General features: G+C 48.9%; 1 protein-coding gene across 3 annotated transcripts; it reads left to right on the top strand.

Annotated features, from left to right (window-relative positions):
- Nucleotides 1–2,029: 2,029 nt before the first annotated feature.
- On the top strand, nucleotides 2,030–18,052 carry Fam151b (family with sequence similarity 151 member B). 3 transcript variants are annotated; one of them, XR_784065.3, is made up of 6 exons: nucleotides 2,030–2,195; nucleotides 4,496–4,661; nucleotides 8,045–8,262; nucleotides 10,888–11,023; nucleotides 14,422–14,903; nucleotides 17,799–18,052. XR_784065.3 is itself a non-coding variant. In XM_010642989.3 (5 exons), exons 1-5 carry the CDS (start codon nucleotides 2,045–2,047, stop codon nucleotides 14,579–14,581), a joined length of 831 nt encoding a protein of 276 aa, XP_010641291.1. In that variant the 5' UTR covers nucleotides 2,030–2,044; the 3' UTR covers nucleotides 14,582–16,274. The 3 variants fall into 3 exon arrangements, 1 of the variants encoding a protein (XP_010641291.1); XR_784066.3 differs by lacking the exon at nucleotides 17,799–18,052 and adding an exon at nucleotides 15,009–16,276; XM_010642989.3 differs by lacking the exon at nucleotides 17,799–18,052 and having other exon boundaries at nucleotides 14,422–16,274.
- Nucleotides 18,053–19,560: the final 1,508 nt, after the last annotated feature.

Genomic DNA, 19,560 nt, shown 5'->3' with positions numbered 1-19,560 from the left:
GCAGGGCCCGGCCACTCCGCTCCGGCCGCGCAGACCTTGGATCCCACGCGGCGCTCCCCGCGCATCGCAGCGCCCGATTAGCGCCTTAGAGCTGTCTGCAGCCCTCATCCGGCCTTTCGCCAAGCAACGCTCGACAGGTGCCAGGGATTATAACCCACGCGTCTTTTGCTTTTGTTTTCCCTACCATTACAGTTACGTTATTGTCCCACAGCTTCCATTTTTTCATTTATATCAGTACGCAAAGTTACATTATTCTTTTTAAGGGCTGCATAAAGCAATACACCATAATTTAGTGACTCTTTTTGCTGAACATTTTATTTTAGATTTTCACTCTCTCACTATTACAAATAATACTGCAATAAATGTTCTCGTATGAAATGTTATTTCCCCAATATAAGCATATCTTTTTTTGGAGTAAATTTCATAGAGGTGGGATTTCTGGATTAAATGGTAGATATTTAGAATGTTTTAAATAATATTGCCATATAATTTTTATTCATTTGAAGACTATAATTCAGTTTTTGGTGTATTCACAGACTGTCAACATCAGCTTGCTTTATTTATTTATTTTTCGTTTTTCTTTGAGACAGTGTCTCACTAGGTAGCCCAGGCTGGCCTCAGAGTCACAGTGATCCTTCTGCCTCAGCCTCCAGTGCTGCAGTTACGTGCATGCGCCACCCCACCAAGCTCCTCAGTGCTTTATGGCAGTTTCTGATAGCCAATATTTGTTTTGTTTTCTTAATCTTGTATTTTTCTAAGTCTGTAATTACTTTGTTATTCTCCTTCCATACATCCTCTGCTTTTCTATTAATCCCCCCGCAACCGAGCAGTCTCTGTTCTGGCATACACCCGAAAGCAGCCACCCCCTCATAAAGATGTCCCTGTGAACCTAACTCACAGTAGCTGAGGTGTGGAGACCACCTACTAGATGAGTGTTGACCCACAAGGGATAAAGATGTGGACACACTAGAATCTTATTCATTCCTCAAAAAGAGTGAGGTCTTACCTTTCTTTAGGCACAACCGAATGAGCCTGGAGAACATCACTGCACTGAGTGAAATAAGCCAGACACAGAAAGAACAAAACACACGACCTCACTTAATATGTGGACTCTCAAAACATTCAAGTATACAGGGGGGGAACAAAACAGTGGTTGCCCCAGAAGGGATGGGACGTGTGGAGCAGACAGTGCACCGTGATGGTGTGGGAGCAGAAAGCTAGGACCCCGCCCACAGCCTGAGGACACACCTGGCAGTTGTGTGAAATGAGTACAGTGTAGCCATTCTTGCCACAAAAGCATAAGCCCCAGCTGCTGTGTCTGGTGGCGCCTGCTACCTTGCTTCCTTGGTGTGGCCCTTCGTTGTCATATGGGCCTCATACCATCAGGCTGTCTGTTGTGGGCCATGCCTGACAGTCACCAGGGGATGTCTGATCGCCTGACGAGGCTACAGCAGGGGATGAAACATACATTCAGAGAACAGGGAATAAAGAACTAATGATAGTTCATTACTTGCGGGCTGGGAATTGATCTCAGCTCTGTCCTGGACCACGGGCTCTGGATCAGTCGGTGTTTGTGATCATACAACATAGCAGGGGGCATGAAGGCAGATGTAGGGAGTCGCAGAACTGGAGGCAGTAAGGAGCCCGGCTGTAAAAGGGAGGAACAATGGAGTCTTGTGAAGGTTGGGTCACAGTTCTCAAGCTACTTGTGTTACCTTGCAGGTCGTAGCTAACGTTTGCTCTCGGAGAATGACTGCGGAGTCATAATTCCTATTAGGGACACCACCACCTCATCCAGCATGGAGACCTCAGTGGTGGCCACTGGCACAGGGAGCTCTCTAAACACCAGCCGGGGACTCCTTTAGCAAGATAGGCCTTGAGTGACTCATAACTTTAATCAGTTGCCGCAGTATACGCCAGATCAGTAATATCTTAAAGCCTGCTCAGTGCGATTTCAAGCTGGTGTCCTGTAATCTATCCTACATATACACCTAGAAATTTTCATTTAAAACATTTACCTCCTGAAAAAACAATAGCCTTTTTCATGTGGATTCCGTTCTTTACTGCAGGATGCTGGAGTGAAAACATCCTGGACTATTTTCTGAGAAATCGCCAGATCACAAGGGGAGACGGCGCCGAGATCACCTGGTACCACGGTGCCAACCACAGGGCACAGCTGGAGGAAGCGCTGAGCAGTGAGTTGGGCCTCGCCCTCCTGACCTGGACTCATCCCTGCCTGACTGACCTCTTAGTGTCCTTTAGCCACAGCTGAATTGCACTGCTTTAAAAAGTGCCATTTCTTGTAATCCTGGCCCGGAATCAGGACCCAGGGTGGCCCCTTGTACCTTTCCCTCATATATGGCCTTCTGTGCCTGCGCTCTCACACTCGGCACGTACCCGAGGTCCGCTGGTGTTCTAACGCGCATCACTGTTCTGGTGCTGTTTTTCTCGTTGTTCCCAGGACTGAGGGGGGACCCAGGCCTCGTACTAGCCAGGCCAGTGCTCCACCTTGCGCTGCGCCCCAGCCTCCCCTCACCCGTTTTCGTGGTGGAATCTTTCTCCACGTGGATACACTACGCTGTGCTTATGCACTCGTCCGTGGAGAAACATTGGTGTCATTTCCATTCCTTTGCCACTGTGAATACAGCTGCCACATGAGTGTTTTGTGTTCACTTCTCTTAGATGCTATGGCTAGTGGAGTTGCTGGGCCACGATCACTATGTTGAACTTGAGGAACTGTCGTATTTCCCCAAAACAGCAGCACCTTTGTACATCCACACTGGTAGTGTGGATGCGGGTCCTGATTTTCCTGTGTCTCTGCCAACACTTGTTACCGTGCTCTCTTGTGTGTGTGAGTTGGCTTCGATTTGTCTTCCCTAAGCAGGTTGTCCTTTTTGTGTGTGTCTTGGGAAGTAGCTCCGTTAGGTTTCTCAGACTGCTTCCTGCCGGAGAATGTGGGAACCCTCTTTGTCTTTTGAGCTATTTCTGTTCCTTTGGGTCCAAATGGCTTTGTCTCCCATAAAAATGTAGTAGGCTAGGCCAGGGATTTAGCTCATTGGTTCCGCTGCCTGCCTTGTAAGTACAAGGTTCCCAGTTCAACAAATAAATACATAAATAAATAATGTAGTAATCATAGAGGCCGAGGATGTAGCTCAGTGGCTCTACACCTGCCTGGCAAGTATAAGGTTCTGAGTTAGATTCTTGCTGCCAGACAAAAAAATGTAGTAGGCTTTTCTATACACCAGACTATAAACAACTCCTCCAGTAAAGAGCAGCACCCAGTTGTCACTGAGGTGTCTCGGTGCTTGGTGTGCACACTGGGGGAGGCAGCACCCTTACTGTTCTAGAATTCCTTGAAACAGCCCTGTGGCTACAGGAGACACCCCTCTCAGAGCTCTCAGCACTGCGAGGCAGGTGGAGGTGGCACCACTGAACTAAATCTCCAGCCCTCCATCTCATTCTTTACCACAGGCAGGTAGAAGAAACTGGGCTGCATTTTCAGCATCCGCCCTGACATCTTAGCCGAATCTCAGCTTCTTAGGTATCCTCTCTGCCTTAGCCAGTGCCACAAGTGAGGGGTCGGACGTTTTACTCCTCCAGCAAGCAGAACCACCATGTCTGCAGCTTTCCTAGGAGAATCTGCGCTGCCGTCCCGATTCCTACACATTCCCCGCCTCCTACCTTTCATGGGTGGTTGTGGCCATGCACCACTCCTGGACAGCTGCCTCTGCCATCTCTGTGTAACAGGCTGCTCGAGCTTAGTGCCTCCTTTCCGAGATCCTGTGGGTTCTGGTGGTGCCTTCTGCAGCCCCCTGGGGTAGGTCAGGGGCCACTCACGGGCCTGGAAGTCTGAGTCAGCCCTTGCCCCGTGTGTCCTTGGTCTCAGGGCCACTGTCAGGCGGGTGTCTTCGTGCTCCTCCTCCTTCATGTTCCTCCTCCTCAGAGCCCTCTCCACCTTCAGTAACCGGGCAGGCGGAAGCAGAGGCTGCCAGAGGTTGTACGGACTCTGGGTCCGTGTCGTTCCCACTGCTTTTGCGGGTTCAGGCGAGCCACAGAGCAGCCCGGGCAGGGAGAGGGGGCTGGAGAGGATTTGCGGCTGCTGCTGAGGCCTGGCCCGGAGCCCACGGCTCTCACACAGGAGCTAAGCTTGGAATCAAATAGATGCATTTTTCACGTCACTTTCAAACGTGAGCAATAGATAAGCGTGGTTTCCAGGTTGAGAAGATAAAAATACTACTCCTGCTTTATCCCCAGCAGACATCCCCAGACACTAGGCCTCCCTCTCCCCGCTCCCTCACGTCTGACGCACTGGGGAGGATGTGCGAGAGCGGCAGGGGCTTCAGGCCTCAGTGGCCCGGAATCCACGGAGATTTCACCGCTGTTTGCCATCCCAGAAGCCTAAACTGGCCGGCGAGCGCCCGAGCTCCTGGCCCCGGAGGAGTCGGGAAGCTTCCGCCCACCTCCTCAGCCTGAACCCCGGCTCCTATCTCCTCAGGCGCTGCCCACATGGTGGAGGCCGACGTGTTGCTTGCCAGCGTGGGCGCGGAATGTGGCCAGCCCGTCATGGCGCACCCGCCGGACACGCACAGCGACACCACGCTGCAGGCCTGGCTGGCCGAGCTCCAGCGCAGCGACAAAGGCATCAAGCTGGACTTCAAGAGGTATGCGCATGCGCAGCGTCTGGGCTGTCAGAATTGTGGGTGAGGCTTACTAACCTCTCCCTGCCCCACCGACCGATCAGAAAGGAATTTGGCCAGCCCGTCATGGCGCACCCGCCGGACACGCACAGCGACACCACGCTGCAGGCCTGGCTGGCCGAGCTCCAGCGCAGCGACAAAGGCATCAAGCTGGACTTCAAGAGGTATGCGCATGCGCAGCGTCTGGGCTGTCAGAATTGTGGGTGAGGCTTACTAACCTCTCCCTGCCCCACCGACCGATCAGAAAGGAATTGTGTGCTCTAAGATGTTGCCGAGTGCAGTGAAGACCTGCAGAGCCATTTGCTGAAGTGTTTCTTGCAGCCCTTTGAGACTAAAGTGAGTTTTTTTTGTTTTTGTTTTTGTATTTTTGTACCGGGATTGAACTCAGGACGTTTCAGTTGTGAGGCAAGTGGTGGCACCACCGAGCTAAACCCCAGCCCTAACGTGAGTTTTTAACGGAGTTTATCATTAGTCACCATTGTGGTGACAGATGTAAGTTAAAATGATTCTTTTACTGAAAAGTTGCCTGAGAAAGAGAGAGTTGGGAGAAGTTTGTTGAAGTAGTGAATGCACGCCCGATTTGATTTAGGTTATATTTATAAGGCCCTTCAGTAACCAAGGGCCCCTACTGTTCTGGAGCATTAACAGGGAAGAGTGAGATGAGACAGCACTCGCGTGGCCGTGGCCATCCCAGCAAAGCTCGCTCTCCTCACTTCTGGGCACGGCCTGTGACCCTAGGAAACCACCCCCGGGGCCCCCCCGGAGGCCGCTGCCGCAGAACGCCAGGAGTGGGGATCACCAGCCTCATCTCCGATATATTTTCAAATGGAATTGCCTCAAGAAGTACAAGGGTTTGGAAATCCTGCAGGACTGAGATGACTAGCCTTGTGCCTGGGGCCGATCGTGCCCCTCACTCCACCCCTCTGCCGGGCAGGGGTGGATGCCTAGAGCCGGGTCTGAGCACAGTGTGGAGGCTGGGCTCACCCCTGCGTGACCAACAAGGCCGTTAGTGCTAGAGCGGTGCCACATGCCAGCGGGGCCCTGGGTCTCCTGAGCCGAGCCCTCTCTGTGGGGGGAACGCAGCATTTGGCCTTAACACTGGCGATTTGAGTTCAGCTCTCCTGGACTTTCATAGATTCATTATGAGTTATTTTTATGAGTCCCTGTTTCAGTTTGTAGTGATCACATTCAGTGTGGGGCTGGTGCATGGACAGAACACATCTTCATTCTGTCTCTGACCCCTTCCTGTCCTTTCCCTTACCCCTCTCTCCAGCCCTTGGTCTCCTGCCCATTTACAGAAGATCTGTCTTCCTGCTTCCTATGATCTGTTATTTTGATTTTTATTTATACTTTGGGTTTCTCATGTAAAAGAGCCCATGTAATCTTTAAACTGTGTTTCTGATTTATTTCACTCAACACTATGGTCTCAAGGTGCATCTGTTTTCCTACAAGTGACTTAAATTTATCCCGCTTTATGGCACAGTAGTGCTCTATTGTGTGTTTTAAAAAAACAAACAACAAAACACATTTTCTTGATCCATTTCTCTGTTCATGGACCCTGAATCGTTCCCCAGGATGTATTCTTGGGCTTCTCACAGACGAGCTTGTTTATTCTTAAATGTTAAGCACTGCCACAAGAGGGCCAGGCCAATAAAGATAGATTTTACAGTTTTTTGTTTTTTTTTTAAATCATAACATTTAAAGAGGATGGGCATAAACTAATAGCGATGAAAGATAGTTGTGAGAGCATCACAGTGAATTTCATTCACTCCTCCCGACCCTCCTGAGGGTTCGGCACCAGGTCTCGGTGCCCCAGATGAGGCATCAGAGGTGGGGGCAGCAGCCTGGGCTACACAGCTGGCAGCGGAAGCCACCTGCCACCTGCTCTCAGCCACAGCGCTGCTGCCCACCTGCATCAGGCTCTGGCCCTTCTGGGGTTGAGCTTTTAAGTTATTTTCTTTAGTGTATGTGTAGTAAGTAATAAATAGTGATTTAACACTTTACCTGGAGTTTTAACCACCTCTAGAGTTTTAGCAAAGAACTTTTCTCCCCTAAATATAATCTTAAGTGATTTATTACTATTTGAAGTATAATTTTTGTTAGGTCATCTCTCTTTTCTAAACAAAATTCATAGGAAAGTAGGCTGGGCTAGTCAGTATCAGGCAGTTGAGTCTCAGCCTTTTTGTTCCTTTGTTTTAGTGTTTGTTTTTTGAGACAGAGACTCACTACAGTCTGTATGCCAGGCTGGCCTTGAGCTCACTACGTAGCCCAGGCTGGCTTCACGTCAAGTCAAGTCAAGTCAAGGCTTGGAGTCAAGTAGCTCAGCACTCCTGTGGCTCTTCTGGGTCTTCTGTGGTTCCACGTGAGTCAGAATCGTGGTTCTACCAGCCTTGATACAGCACAGGTCTGGGAGGCATCTCAGACAGAAGTGGCAGTGTCCAGGTCAAGGCCCGAAGGCCGGGCAGCAGGGCTGAGTCCACCATGCTGGGCCTGCAGCTGGATGGAGGGGGGAGGGGCAGAGTGTGCAGGAAACAAGGGCTGGAGGTGTCATCGTGTCTCCTGTGGGCGGGAGAGGAAGGCCCCAGGCTGTGCACTCTCCGAAGGAGAGGGTCCCACTTTTCGAAGCCTTCACTGCAGGTGCCTAGGCAGCAGAAGGCTCGTCTTAGAGCTCTGGAGGACAGAATTGTAAGTAGGGAAGCTGACCAGAAGAGCTAGGGACAGTTGTTTAAAAAGTAAGAACGATGTAGGCTGATTGAAACCTTCTTGTTCTGATGTCTGTAGCTATCAGCTAGAGGAAAAAAGAGAAAAGGAACTAGAAGAAGCTGCTTTGCAATTTAAAATAACTGAATATCCTTGTCTCTAGATTCCAAAAACAGTGCTTACAATACAAGAAAAAGTGCATTTTATGAAAGCTGTAAGGACATATGGCTTTATGCCTCACGGCCCATTTTAGAAATGAGTTTGTGCCTCCAAAGGCTCCCACAGATATCCAGAGGGAATGAAGGTCTCTTTCCTTGTGAGCTCCTGGGTGTATCAGGCGTGCAGGCCCGGGCGGTGGGGATTTTCCGGGGGCAAACTCAAAGGTTGTGAGGGTGCTCGGTTTGTGGTCCTGGCTGCATGTCTCCTCCTAATTGTCCCCCTCAGTGACCCTGATGTGGGACTCAAGGCCCCTGCCCAGTCCCTGGTAGTGGCGTCACTCACCCTTCGCAGACCCTAAGTCCCCTTCTGCTGCTGTGTGATCTTGGATGTTGAGCTCAGCTGCTGTTATTTTATTTGTTATCAACTTGAGAACCCTGAATCGTTGAGGTGTCGTACTGTGTCCCACTGACCATGGACTGTGTCCCCAGCCTGGCAGCGGTGGAGCCCGCCATGGTCCTCCTGGACGCGGTGAGAGGTCACTGGCAGCGTCCCGTGTGGATTAACGCTGATGTTCTCCCTGGTCCGAGTGGAAGCAGCAGCGTCGTGGATGCAAAGCCCTTTATAGACACTGTGACATCCTTCTTTCCAGCAGTGACGCTGTCCCTGGGCTGGACGACGGGATGGCATCCCGAGAATGCCAATGAAGGTGATTGCCCTAACGTTGACTCTGTCGCCGGTCAGAGTAAAGTAGCCTCTGGTTATGAAAATAACGTCTCTGATACAAAGCCAAAGCACATTCCCCAAAATCGCAGCTTCTGTGTGTGCCCGGGCTCTTTCCGTTGTTTGAGGTGGACACTGGTGGTGCCCTCTGTCACCAGCTTCTGGGGTAATGTCGCAAAGGACAGAGGGGCCCAGACCATCCTGAGCTCACGTTCCGGGCTAGCTTCCTCCATACCTCAGAAGAAGGTCGGGGACATTTCCCAGGCAGCCTGAAGCAGAAGTGGGGAGCGCACTGAGGGAGACATGCTCTGCACTGGACACTGTCCTTGCTGGCCACACAGGACGGTGGACAGCAGGCGTGGTCCCCTCCTTCCATGCGGGTCTCCCATGGTGGGCTTGACTGCAGCTGCTCTTCGTGGCTGAGTCCTCGGCCCCATTCTCTCTAGTTCCCCACGTGTCCCAGGCGGTCACTTCCAGGTCAGCAGCCAGAGGTCACGATGCACTGGACCTCTGTCCAGGATGGAGAGGGTCAGCTGACGGGCGTCTAGGGGCTGTGAGATGCCAGCTTTTATCCTGTGGTTTCGGAGCATTCACTTTTTACTCATTTGCTATTAATGTTTATTTAATATTTCACTCGTACATCTTTGCAGTACACAGTAATGGCAGTCATGGGGACCTTGGTGCATGCACAGAACGCATCTTCATGTCTTTCAGCCTCTCCCCTCCCCTCCCTCCACCTCTCGGTCCCTTCCCATATGCAAAAGATCCATCTCCCTGTCTCCTGCTGTCCATCTCTTGTTTGTGATTCTTTTCTCTTTGGCCACACTGGCGATGGGACCGAGAGCCTTGCGCTCAGACGCAGGTGCTCCCCAGAGTATGCCCGCCCCAGACGTCATGTTCAGTGAGAAGTGCTGTTAAGGCTGCGGCCTTGCCAGCCAGGACTGACTGGATGGAGCCCGAGGAGCAGCGCCCTTTAACCCAGCTCCATCGTTCAGCTCCTTCTGTCCCTGTCATTGGAGGACCTAGCATGTGACTACAAATGAGGAGGGTAAAGGAGGAAGCGCCTAGCACCTCCTCACTGGCCTCAGCCCACAGGCGCTGCAGGGCCAACCTTGGCCTCCCCTCATCATCAGCAACTCTGGCTTTCCCTCCCTCTCTTCTCGTTCTGCAATTTTTAAAATCAAGTGTTTGTAGATTTATAGTTGCGGAGGTTTAGCTCCTGTAGGTAATCGCTCCTTCTAATAATAGAAATACCGTTTCCTAAATTTTAAAGAAAAAGAGAATTCCTGTTTATCGGAAATGTAGCTGCTAAACTACCATATCCACTTAGAATTTCCATAAACGTTCCTTACCTGTCTGTACTTTACAACCTAACTTCTGATAGAATGTTGTCTGATTTTTAAAAATTTTTCTTTCCAATGCTGTTTATGAATAGGCAAGTTTATTTTCTGCATGTTTTAACATGATTTATAAAGTCAGCATTACTACTGCTTCTACGTCGGTAAAATGTGTAAGTAATTTGGACTAGCCAAAAAGAAAACTGAAGTTAATTATCACTTACACAACTAGTAAATATCTAGCAACCTCCTTTTCTTGGAAAGAAAATTTAGTTAACATAAATAGAAAGTTTTGGCTTATAAAGAATATTAGGGCCAGATGTGGTGCACACCTGTAATCTTAATACTCTGAGAGGCTGAGTCAGGAAGATTACAAGTTCAAGTCCATTCTAGGCACCTTAGAGACTTAGTGAGATTGTGTCTTAAAAAAGGATTCAAATGTAACTCAGTTCATAGGCCCTGGTTTCAACCCTCAGTACCACAAATGAATAAATAAATGAACAAAACAAGAAGAATATTAATGACCTAGTTGTGCCTAAAAGATAAGCCTTAGAATATTTAAAATAAATTAAAATAGTGTCAAATTTGTGTCTTTGCATTGGTGAGATTAAAACCTTTTTCTTTTTTATGTGCTGGGGACTGAACCCAGGGCCTCGTGCCTGCTAACTGTATGCTATACTACTGTGCTACACCCCTAGCCCTAGTAGGGCATGTTTTTTGCTGCTATTCTTAGTTTTTAAAACAGGATCTCACTATAACAAACCTTGAACTGGTCTGTTTGTCTGTTTTTTGTTACTGGGGATCGAACTCGGGGCCTTGAGCTTGCAAGGCAGGTGGCGGAACCACTGAGCTAGACCCCGAGCCCTAGGCTTTGAACTGGTGATCCTCCTGCATCAGTCTCTCAAGTGCTAGGATCACAGGCATGTACCACCATGTCTGCTGGGCATGAATTTTTAATCTACATTTTGAACTCAAATTATTTTCTAGCCTTAAGCAGTCTTTTAATTCACTCTGAATCTAAGTGAAAGTTTTCATTAACTGTCTGTAAATTGGGGCTGGGGATTTAGCTCAGCGGTTCGGTGGCCTGCCTTGCAAGCGCAGGGACCCAAGTTCAATCCCTGGTACAAAACAAAACAAAACAAACAGACAAAAAAATTGTCTCTAAATTTCCCCCTACATTATCTATAGATTTACCTATTCATAGGTAATTAAGTATTTTAATTGATTTTTCCAGAATCCAGTAAGAAACTTAAATTTCTTCCTTCTCCTTTTAGGGTACAGTTGGGCGATGGTGAGAGAGATGGAATTCATATGTGATGGCCTGAGTCAGCCTGTGACCTTCCCTGTCCGGGCGGCATTGGTCAGACAGTCCTGTCCCCAGTTACTCTGGCTGCTAAAGAGGTCAGACAGGTATGTGTTAGTCTGACAGCTAGGGTGTGCATGTGTATGTAAGAGACAGATCATTCAAGAACAATGTGTGAGAAAGAAATAGAGGGAGAGAACTGACCGTGTGTGTGCACAAACCCTCCCCAAGTCACGGTATCTGGTTGAACCTGCACTGACAACACCGTGTCTCCCACCTGATTCTGCACAGAACCATTGGCACGTATAAGATGCCCAGTAAATGTTGTCATCTGTTATAGCTTGTATCTAGATGTCCCCCAAACCTCATGAGGCCATAGGTGGGGCTTTTCAGAGGTGGCTGGATCTAGAGTGTGTGATGTTCAGATTGATTCATGGTGTAATGCTAAGGTTAAGGGCACTAGGATTAAGGATGTGAGTGCTACCCTGGAGAAGATATAAGGGACAGACAGGCTTGTCGCTGGTCACTTGGACTTTCTATTGCCACTTTTGCTGTTTTCTGCCTATGAACTATTTTTGCTGTGTGATGCCCCTCTGTCATGCCATTCTGCCTTGGAGCCAGCCAACTATGAGCAGAAACTTTCTACAAACTATGAGCTAAATAAACCTTTTCTCCTTTAACTATGGGTGTCAAGTATTTTTCTCAGTAATGAGAAAAGTGACTATGTTAGAATTTGGTACCAGGAGTGGGGTTGTTTCTGTGACTGACCATTTGGTTCAAGAGCCTTTGGAATTGGCTTGTGGGAAGAGTTTAGAGAGGTTTGGAGATGGCAGCCAAAAAAGCCCCGGAATGCCTGAGGCTATGCGTCATGGGAGATTCTGGTTGGAGCTCAGGAGACCAGAATCCTGATAGAAATACTAGTGGTAAGTACCAGACTCAGGAGGTTTCTGTTGGAAAGGACTGCATTGGCTGTTGGAATCTAGAACATGTATGTTGTACCTTGTCTGAAAGTTTGTCTGCATTTTGCTCCTGTCTAGAGATTTTGCCTGAGACTAAGTTTAAGAGTGGTGTACTAATTAATCTTGCAGAATAAATTTCTAGGCAGTTTAATGTTGGGGCCATGGCATAGCTGCTACTAGGAGCTTTTATCCACATTTATATTGAGAACCAAGAGCACAAAGCCTAGCACAGTGATTTTAAATGTTTTGATTTGGCCAGAAAGAAAGCTCCAGTGAAGTTGTGGCCTGCAAAGGTGGAATAGAGGAGAAATTGGTTTCTGAAAAGACTAGCAGGAAAAACCCAAGTATTTCAGAAGAAGACAACAGAAAAGATGGCCTGAGGACAACGCAAGAACCATCAGGACTCCAGCCTTTGCAACCTCAGAGTTGCAAACATGAAAGGTTTTGGGGCCTGGGATTTAGCTCAGTGGTTCTGCTGCCTGCCTTGCAAGCTCAAGGTCCTGAGTTTGACCCCGGTACCAAAAAAACAGTGAAAGGTTTTATTTGAGAAGAGAGCCCCAGAGTGCTCAGCGATCCAGGCACTGGACCCCTACAGCCAAGAGACAAGGAAGCCTGGCCACTGCTCCAGCTGGTGGCAGACCCTGGTGTCATCCACGTGGTGCTGGACTTAGGTCATGCACAATGCAAGCGTTGTAGGGATCAGGAAGGCTTCCACCCAGACTTCAGAAGAAGGCCTGGGAGGCCAGGCAGGGTGCCAGAGAGAGGGCAGTGTGTGAGGCTGAGTGTGAAGCCACAGATACAGTGGAGACCCCAGACGTTTGTAGAAACCAGGAACGTGGATCATCTGAGGAAAGCTGCAAGAAGGGAGCAGAGCCAGTCAAAGAGAGAATCTATGGCAGCTACAACCACCGTGAGTGCTGTAGGGACAGAGCTACCCAAGCCCTGTGGAGTTTACATCTTGCCACAGATTGCCGGGAATGCTGGACATGGAACTATGGGGTTTAATGTTTGCACTGTAGGATTTTGGACCTGCTCTAGTCTCATTCCTTTCTATCCCCTTCTTTGTACCTTTTGGAATAGAAATGTCTATGTTGTACCATTGAATGTTGGAAGTGTTTAACTTCCTTTTCATTTGTACAGGGGCTTGCTCCTTAAGTCTCAGAGGAAACTGAACTTGGACTTTTTAGCAATGCTGAAACTGTTAGGCTTTTGACAACTCTTAGAGATGGGCTGAATACCTTTTACATAAGGGTTGTGCATGAGTCTCTGGGGGCCCAGGGGCAGAATGTATGGCTGTGTCTAGATGTCCCCCAAAACCTCATGCAGTCATAGGTGGGGCTTTTTCAGAGGTGGCTGGCAGGACCGCTCCTGCTTTGGGTTGGTCACACTGGCATTCGCTTTAAAATCATCTGTTAGGATCCTCCGTTACATTTCATGTATCGTGTGTGTCTATGTATCATGTGTTTTGTGTATCTTGTGTGTCTCTGTGTTGTATATGTTATGTGCATGTATATCTTCCCACAATAAAGGTAGGTTTGCCAAGGAAGCCCCAGAGCTGACTTGAGCCAGAACACTTTTAGATCCCCTTCAGCAGTTTTGTTTTCCCATTTTGGCTTAGCCGAACACAGCCCTGGGAAGCTGTCCCCTTCACTGAGGCCATCCTGTCTGTCTCCTCCTAAGGCTGTCACCAGGGTGCTGGGGAAACTAAGGCACAGGCTTGGGAGCTCCTTTTCGCTCTTCCTTGCCTGCGGTTCCCGCTGTGGCTCACAGCCCTGACCCGTCTATCACAGCACTGCCTTTGGCGCAGTCCCAAAGCGGTCACCGACCTGAGGACTTGAGCTCACAGCCGTCTCCTGTCACTCTGAGTGCAGCAAACTTCCCAGATGGGGAAATGGGTATGAAACTTCCTTGGCTTTGCATTTTTGAGATGCAGAATAGGTGGGATTGTTGGAAGGGACGAAGTGTATTGTGGAAAGAAGGCTTTGATGCTGGGCAGGTTCATGCAGTGTAAGACTCGCATGTGCTGTTGTTTAACTGCAGAAATGGATGTAAATTTATTCTGTATGCTGTGCTTAGACATCTCCTGGCGTTCTCGTATCTCACAAAAACTACCCCTAGGGACAGCAGGGCCACCGCAGGTCATCGCACGTGTCATGTTGTGAAGGTCACTGCCACACTCCCACTTCTCTTCAGCCTCTTGCACCCCGCATTTTCAAGCTCTGACCCCACAATGGGCAAGCCCAGGCCCAGCCACCTTCTCCGGAGGGGACACCTCCTTGATGTGTGGGCTCCTCTCTTCCTTTCCAAATCTGAGCCATTTGGGGACCCTCTGGGTTTCTACTACCACTCCATTCACAGAGGGCAGCTAGGCAGCGAGACAATAGCTCTGTGGATATTTTTGATGCTAATAAAGCAGTGAAATAGGAAATATAGTTACGCCATTTTATCCAGGTACCTTTGGTTTAGAGGCAAATGAGAGTATTTTTAGAATTGTTGTTTCCGATCTCTCATTCTTAACTGGATAGTTCTGTTTCATTTTATTATAGGTACAGCCTGACCATTTGGACTGGAAAGGGTGATAACTATTCCACTGAAGATTTACTTTACATTAGAGACCATTTTGATAAAAAGCAAGTTTTTTATGACATTTCGGAACCACAAAACCGTGAATTTAAACAAGCCATCGGAATCACCGTTAATCTCTAAGAAGATTGTTGTAATTACTGCTTGCTTTGGTTTCATATCCTTCTCTGCTTTGGCCTGAATTAATTGCCGTATTGATTGTGATCACTGGTTTATGCTTTGTGCACTGAGGAGATGCTCACCGCCTGCTTCCTGTTGGATACCGGCCCTCCTGGGCCTGGCCGTGTTTGGAAGGAGGACCAGAGAAGAAGGGCTGGCGAGGCAGAGTCAGGACAACTCAGAGGAGCCATCTCCTCAGGGAATCTGTGTCCTTTGTCCTGCCCGGCATGGCCTGAACAAGGCTTCTCTGCTTTATAAGGACAGGAACTACCAGGGAATGTCCGAGGTATGAAGTTTACTTTTGTTCACCCGCCACTTTTCTCCCAGGGAATAAATTGGTTTTATGTAGAGAAAAGAGCTTCGGTTCTGAACTCAGACACTTTCTATACAGCTGTGCCTCGCCTTGGACTTGGGGACGTCTTCTGCCCCGTCAGCTAAGGCTCACTTATTCAGCAGGGGGTGTGAGAACTGGCTGGCGCAGTGGCTGTGAGGCCTGCATCAGTGGTGACCTCAGTTGTGAACTCTCGTGTCATGTGATCCATCACCTGACCGGTCGATCCTCTTGTCGTGAGCACTGCGATCCCCAGTGGGACAGACAGACGAGGGGAGCCTCACTTCCCACTTGAAAATTCATCTGGAGTGGAGTGCAGAGCGCTTTGCTGAACAACACCTAAAACTTTTCTGTGGTTGTTTGCCAAAGGCCAAAGGGCAATTTTATTAAAAAAAAAAAAATTCTTAACTGCCATAAAAATAATTTAGAACTATAGTAAAAACACTTTTAAGTTTTTTACAGTGACCATACCTTGCTTTCATAAAATGACTTCAATTAATAAATGATAAGTGAATTACGTTTTAATAAAATTTTAAATAAAGTTTGTCCAGAAGAAATTACTCTTAATTAGTCTACTCTTGATGATATTCATATTTTTTTGTTTTGTTTTGAGGCAGGGTCTCACTGTGTAGTTCATGCTGGCCTCGAACTCTCAGCAATTCTCCTGCCTCAGCTTCCCAGGTGCTGGGATTACAGCTGTGCGCTACCATGTCTATAAGCTTATAATCAGGAGAAAAAAGCTCAAGTGTGCCCATAAAAAGATTTTAACAGGAATGTTCTTAGCAGCTGTATTCTTCCCTGAAAACTAGAAGCAACCGAATTTCCATCAGCAACAAGAAAATCGCTAAATAACGGTAGAACCGTACAGTGCACTTACCATCCAGCGCTAAGTGTTGCACTACCGAGACTGAGCAGCGAGGTGAGTGTTAAAGGTGCTGTGCAGAAGAGCAGCTCCGGAGTCCGAAGTGTGAGGCCCCACGTGTGAGCTCAGCGAGAGCCCAAAGGGTCCGTGGCCCGAGAAGTCTGAGGGCCTGCAGAGGGCTGGGCACGCCGCGGCCTGGGACAGGGCTGTGGCACTGTTTCTGGATGAACACTCTCCATCTTATTCTCAGCCTGGTGATTTTGACACGTGGGTAGGCAAAAGAAAACATCAGGCTTACATTTCACTGTGTAAGTAGACACACCAGTTTTCTATGATGTTTTAAAGACTGGTGCATCAAAATATAGGCTACTATGGAAAGAGCTAAAATGTGTCATTACACACTATAAAAAAGCATTATGAGCCAGGTGTGGCTCATGCCTATAATCCCAGCACTGGGGAAGCTGAGGCAGGAGGATTGCCATGAGTTCCAGGCAAGCCTACGCTACAAAGCAAGACCCTGTCTGAAAAAAACAAACAGTAAATAAATACATAAAACTTCTTTCTATTCTTTCTCTCTCCTTCCATAAGAAAAAAAAAAAAAGCATACGGTATCCTGCTGTTGCTGTGTAGCTGCATGTGTTTATATGTGCAGGCGGTGTGAGTAACTAAACGGTGTGTGGTTGGGTACCACCTCCAGGCTGAGTCTGGAGTGTTGGTGTTAAGATTCTGCAATCTCTGAATGCCTCCCACACCCAGCAGCACAGGCCCTAGGTGAGATTTGAGTGTTCCAAAATTCAGACCTGCTCAAAAACACAGTAGTCCTTGGTCCTGTGAGAGATGCAGTTGCTAATTAACCCAAAGGCACATTTACTTATCTTCTGGGAAATTATGTAAAGTAATTGGAGCAGTTTGTTAGTTTCCTTGTTTGATGGAGCTGCAGTCTTGGTTCTTTGGGTTTTTTTCTCCTGTTGTAAGGCAAGTCGAGGGCCCAGCGAATACACAGAAAACGGCCGGTGGCTCTCACATCTTTAAGATGTGAGCCTCCCTGGCTTAGCGTCAAACACTCGTGAACACTCAAGAATAGTTAAGCGTTGAAAAGACAGATCAGAAGCGTGGGGCTGAAGACAGTGTTTCCATAGAAGTCGGAGATTCCCAGAAGACCTGGCAGTCAGGTCCGGGGCAGCAGGATCCAAGGGAGCTCTGGCTCCTTGTCCTGTGTCCACACCGGTCACCCTGCCCTGCCATCACCCGCTCTGTGTACCCAGAACCCTTCTGTGCGGGCACCAGTCACCCTGGAGTCTGCTGGGGTCTGGTGCGAGCCGGCAGGGAAGGGGGCAGGCGCCTCACCCAGGCCAGGCACAGAGCGGGCACACCTTTCCCAAGTGGCTCCGCCCAGCAGGGAGACGCCAGAGCCAAGCTGCACATTGGCTGACACCACCTGTGGGGCAAGCCCGGGGCACGCAGGGAGGGAGCACTGAGCTGGCCATGGAAGACGAGCAGGATCCCCAGCCGGGAAGGGACTGCGGATGAGGGAGCCCGGTGGGCTGGGGCCACACTCTCTCCCCAGGTGGGCTGTCTCCTAGCAGGGCGGTCTGCAAGCTGTGTCCACGCGAGAGTGTCTAGTGTCGGCAGAGTGAGCACGCTGGCTGGGGAAACCAGTCGAGCACGGGTTCGGAAAGCGAATGGTGAGGGCCAGGACTAGGGCAGCAGCACAAGGAGGGAGGACTGGAGACGGAGGAAAGGGTAAAGAGGAAGAAGGAAAAGGAGTCATGTGAGCATGGGGAGAGGGAGGAGTGCAGGGTTTTTACCTGGAGAAGAAGGAAGGGAAGGGAAGGAGGCTCGGCCTCGGAATCTGTCTTCTAAGAGCTTTTATGAAGCAGTGGGAGGTGCTGTGCCTAAAGAACAGAAATGCAAACTGTAAACTCAAATGCTAGTCAACTAAGAATTATGATTTCCTACCAAATGGGGTCCTGTTTGTTTTGAACTAGGCCCAGGAATGCACATGTAGTCCCAGCTACTAGGGAGGAGAGGCTGGAGAAGCCGTGAAGCCCAGGACCGAGGCAAGCCTGGACAACATGGTGAGACCATGTCTCAAAAGACTAAAAGAAGGAAAATTGATGATGATGATGATGATTACTATGTTGCTGTTGCCATCTCTGAGTCACTTGTCACCAAGACAAATACTCAACACCCACAACCTAGAGGAGGTAAGGTTTATTTTGGCTCACAGTCGCTATCCATAGTCACCTGGCTGCAAGGCAGGAGGGTGATGGAAGGGTCTGGCGGAGGAAAGCTGCTCACCTCATGGAGAACAGGAAGCAGAGAGGAGAGGCTCTGGGTCAGGCCCCACAGGCCCCCCTCCCAACACTAAGTCGGCAGCAGGTCCCCATAGTCCAGTCGGATCTCAGGCCCCACCTCTGAGCCCCTTCGGCTGTGGGGACATCTGCATATAATCCAAAACAGGCTACCGGCTGAGGAGACAGGTGACTCTGGAAGATGTCTACTCTCATGTCATGGGAGGGGAGGAGCTTCCAGCCCAGCAATGCCACTGGAGGCTGCCCAAAGTCAGCAGGGGCAGAGGAGCGAGGGAAAGGGGTGAGGAGCTTTCCTGTGTTCTGTAGGGAGGGAGGCCCGTGCCAGGCTGGCAGACTCAGGACACTGGATGGATGTTTCAGGCGGCCCTGGTGGAGGTACTGCCACCTGGGATCTGTGAGCCCATGAGGCTGGAGAGCTGGAAGGTGTCCCCTTGGGCAAGGGCTCTATCTCTGGGCATTGGCTCCCCTGGGAGAGGCTGTCCCTCCAGGACCCCAAGACCCCAGGATGGCAGAGTGCAAATGTCTTAAAACATGGTGAACGTGTTTCTCTCCACACTGACAAGTTCATCTCTCGTTTAAGCAAACTCCATGGAACTCAAAGTGAGTATTGAATCAGAATGCAGTTTTAGGATCTGAAGGTTTCAAGGGCTGTGGTCCTAGATTACCAATGGGTGTATCCCCAGCAAAGATCATGCCATCAGGTGCTGGCCATTCCTCTGGGCATCGCTGGGGCGGCAGTGCCAACCCTCATCTCACAGTCTTATAACCGGGCTGCCTATGTCCTGCCAGGAGTCAGTGTGAGCTGTATTCTTGGAAATGCTCGTCGTGGGTGACTGAAAATGGCACCAGACCTTCAGGTTAGAGTTAAACCCTGCTCTCCATGAAGTTAAGGTACCACTTAGGATATATTCCACAGGCATGTACATGTACACACACACACACACACACACACACACACACACACACACACACACACACACACTCCTCTGGTTCCTGCTGCACACGTCTGTCTCCCATGAACTCCCAACAGCAGACCCACCTCCAGGGTGTCCACGCCTCACTGCAGCTGACCCTAAAACGTGCTTAGCATCTCCAGCAGCTTCAATACTTCCCAAACTTTAATTCTACTAAACCTTATTTTCCGTGTTGGGATGAAGACAGTTTTCTATTTCTTCAAAGGAATGTGTGGTTTTTCTCGAAATAATGTTGCAGTATTATGAGTTTGGGAGGTGAATAAAAATCAGTAGTGGTCAACATGATATTTTAAACCTTTATTGATTCCATTTTGTTTACAAACTAAAGCTATTTACATGTCCTTCCCAACCATTTCCTTAAAACACTTTTCTTGGTAAAAGCATTTAGCTACTTGCAAATTTTTAAATTCTGGATAAAAAAATTCTAGTATAACTAATATTATTTGCTCCAAAACATAAAA

The sequence above is a fragment of the Fukomys damarensis genome, unplaced genomic scaffold (assembly GCF_012274545.1).
Source record: "Fukomys damarensis isolate Sample0158 unplaced genomic scaffold, DMR_v1.0_HiC HiC_scaffold_3, whole genome shotgun sequence".
In the NCBI taxonomy this organism is placed as follows: Eukaryota; Metazoa; Chordata; class Mammalia; order Rodentia; family Bathyergidae; genus Fukomys; species Fukomys damarensis.
Note: the sequence above shows the minus strand (reverse complement) of the source record. Positions and strands in the feature narration are given on the sequence as shown.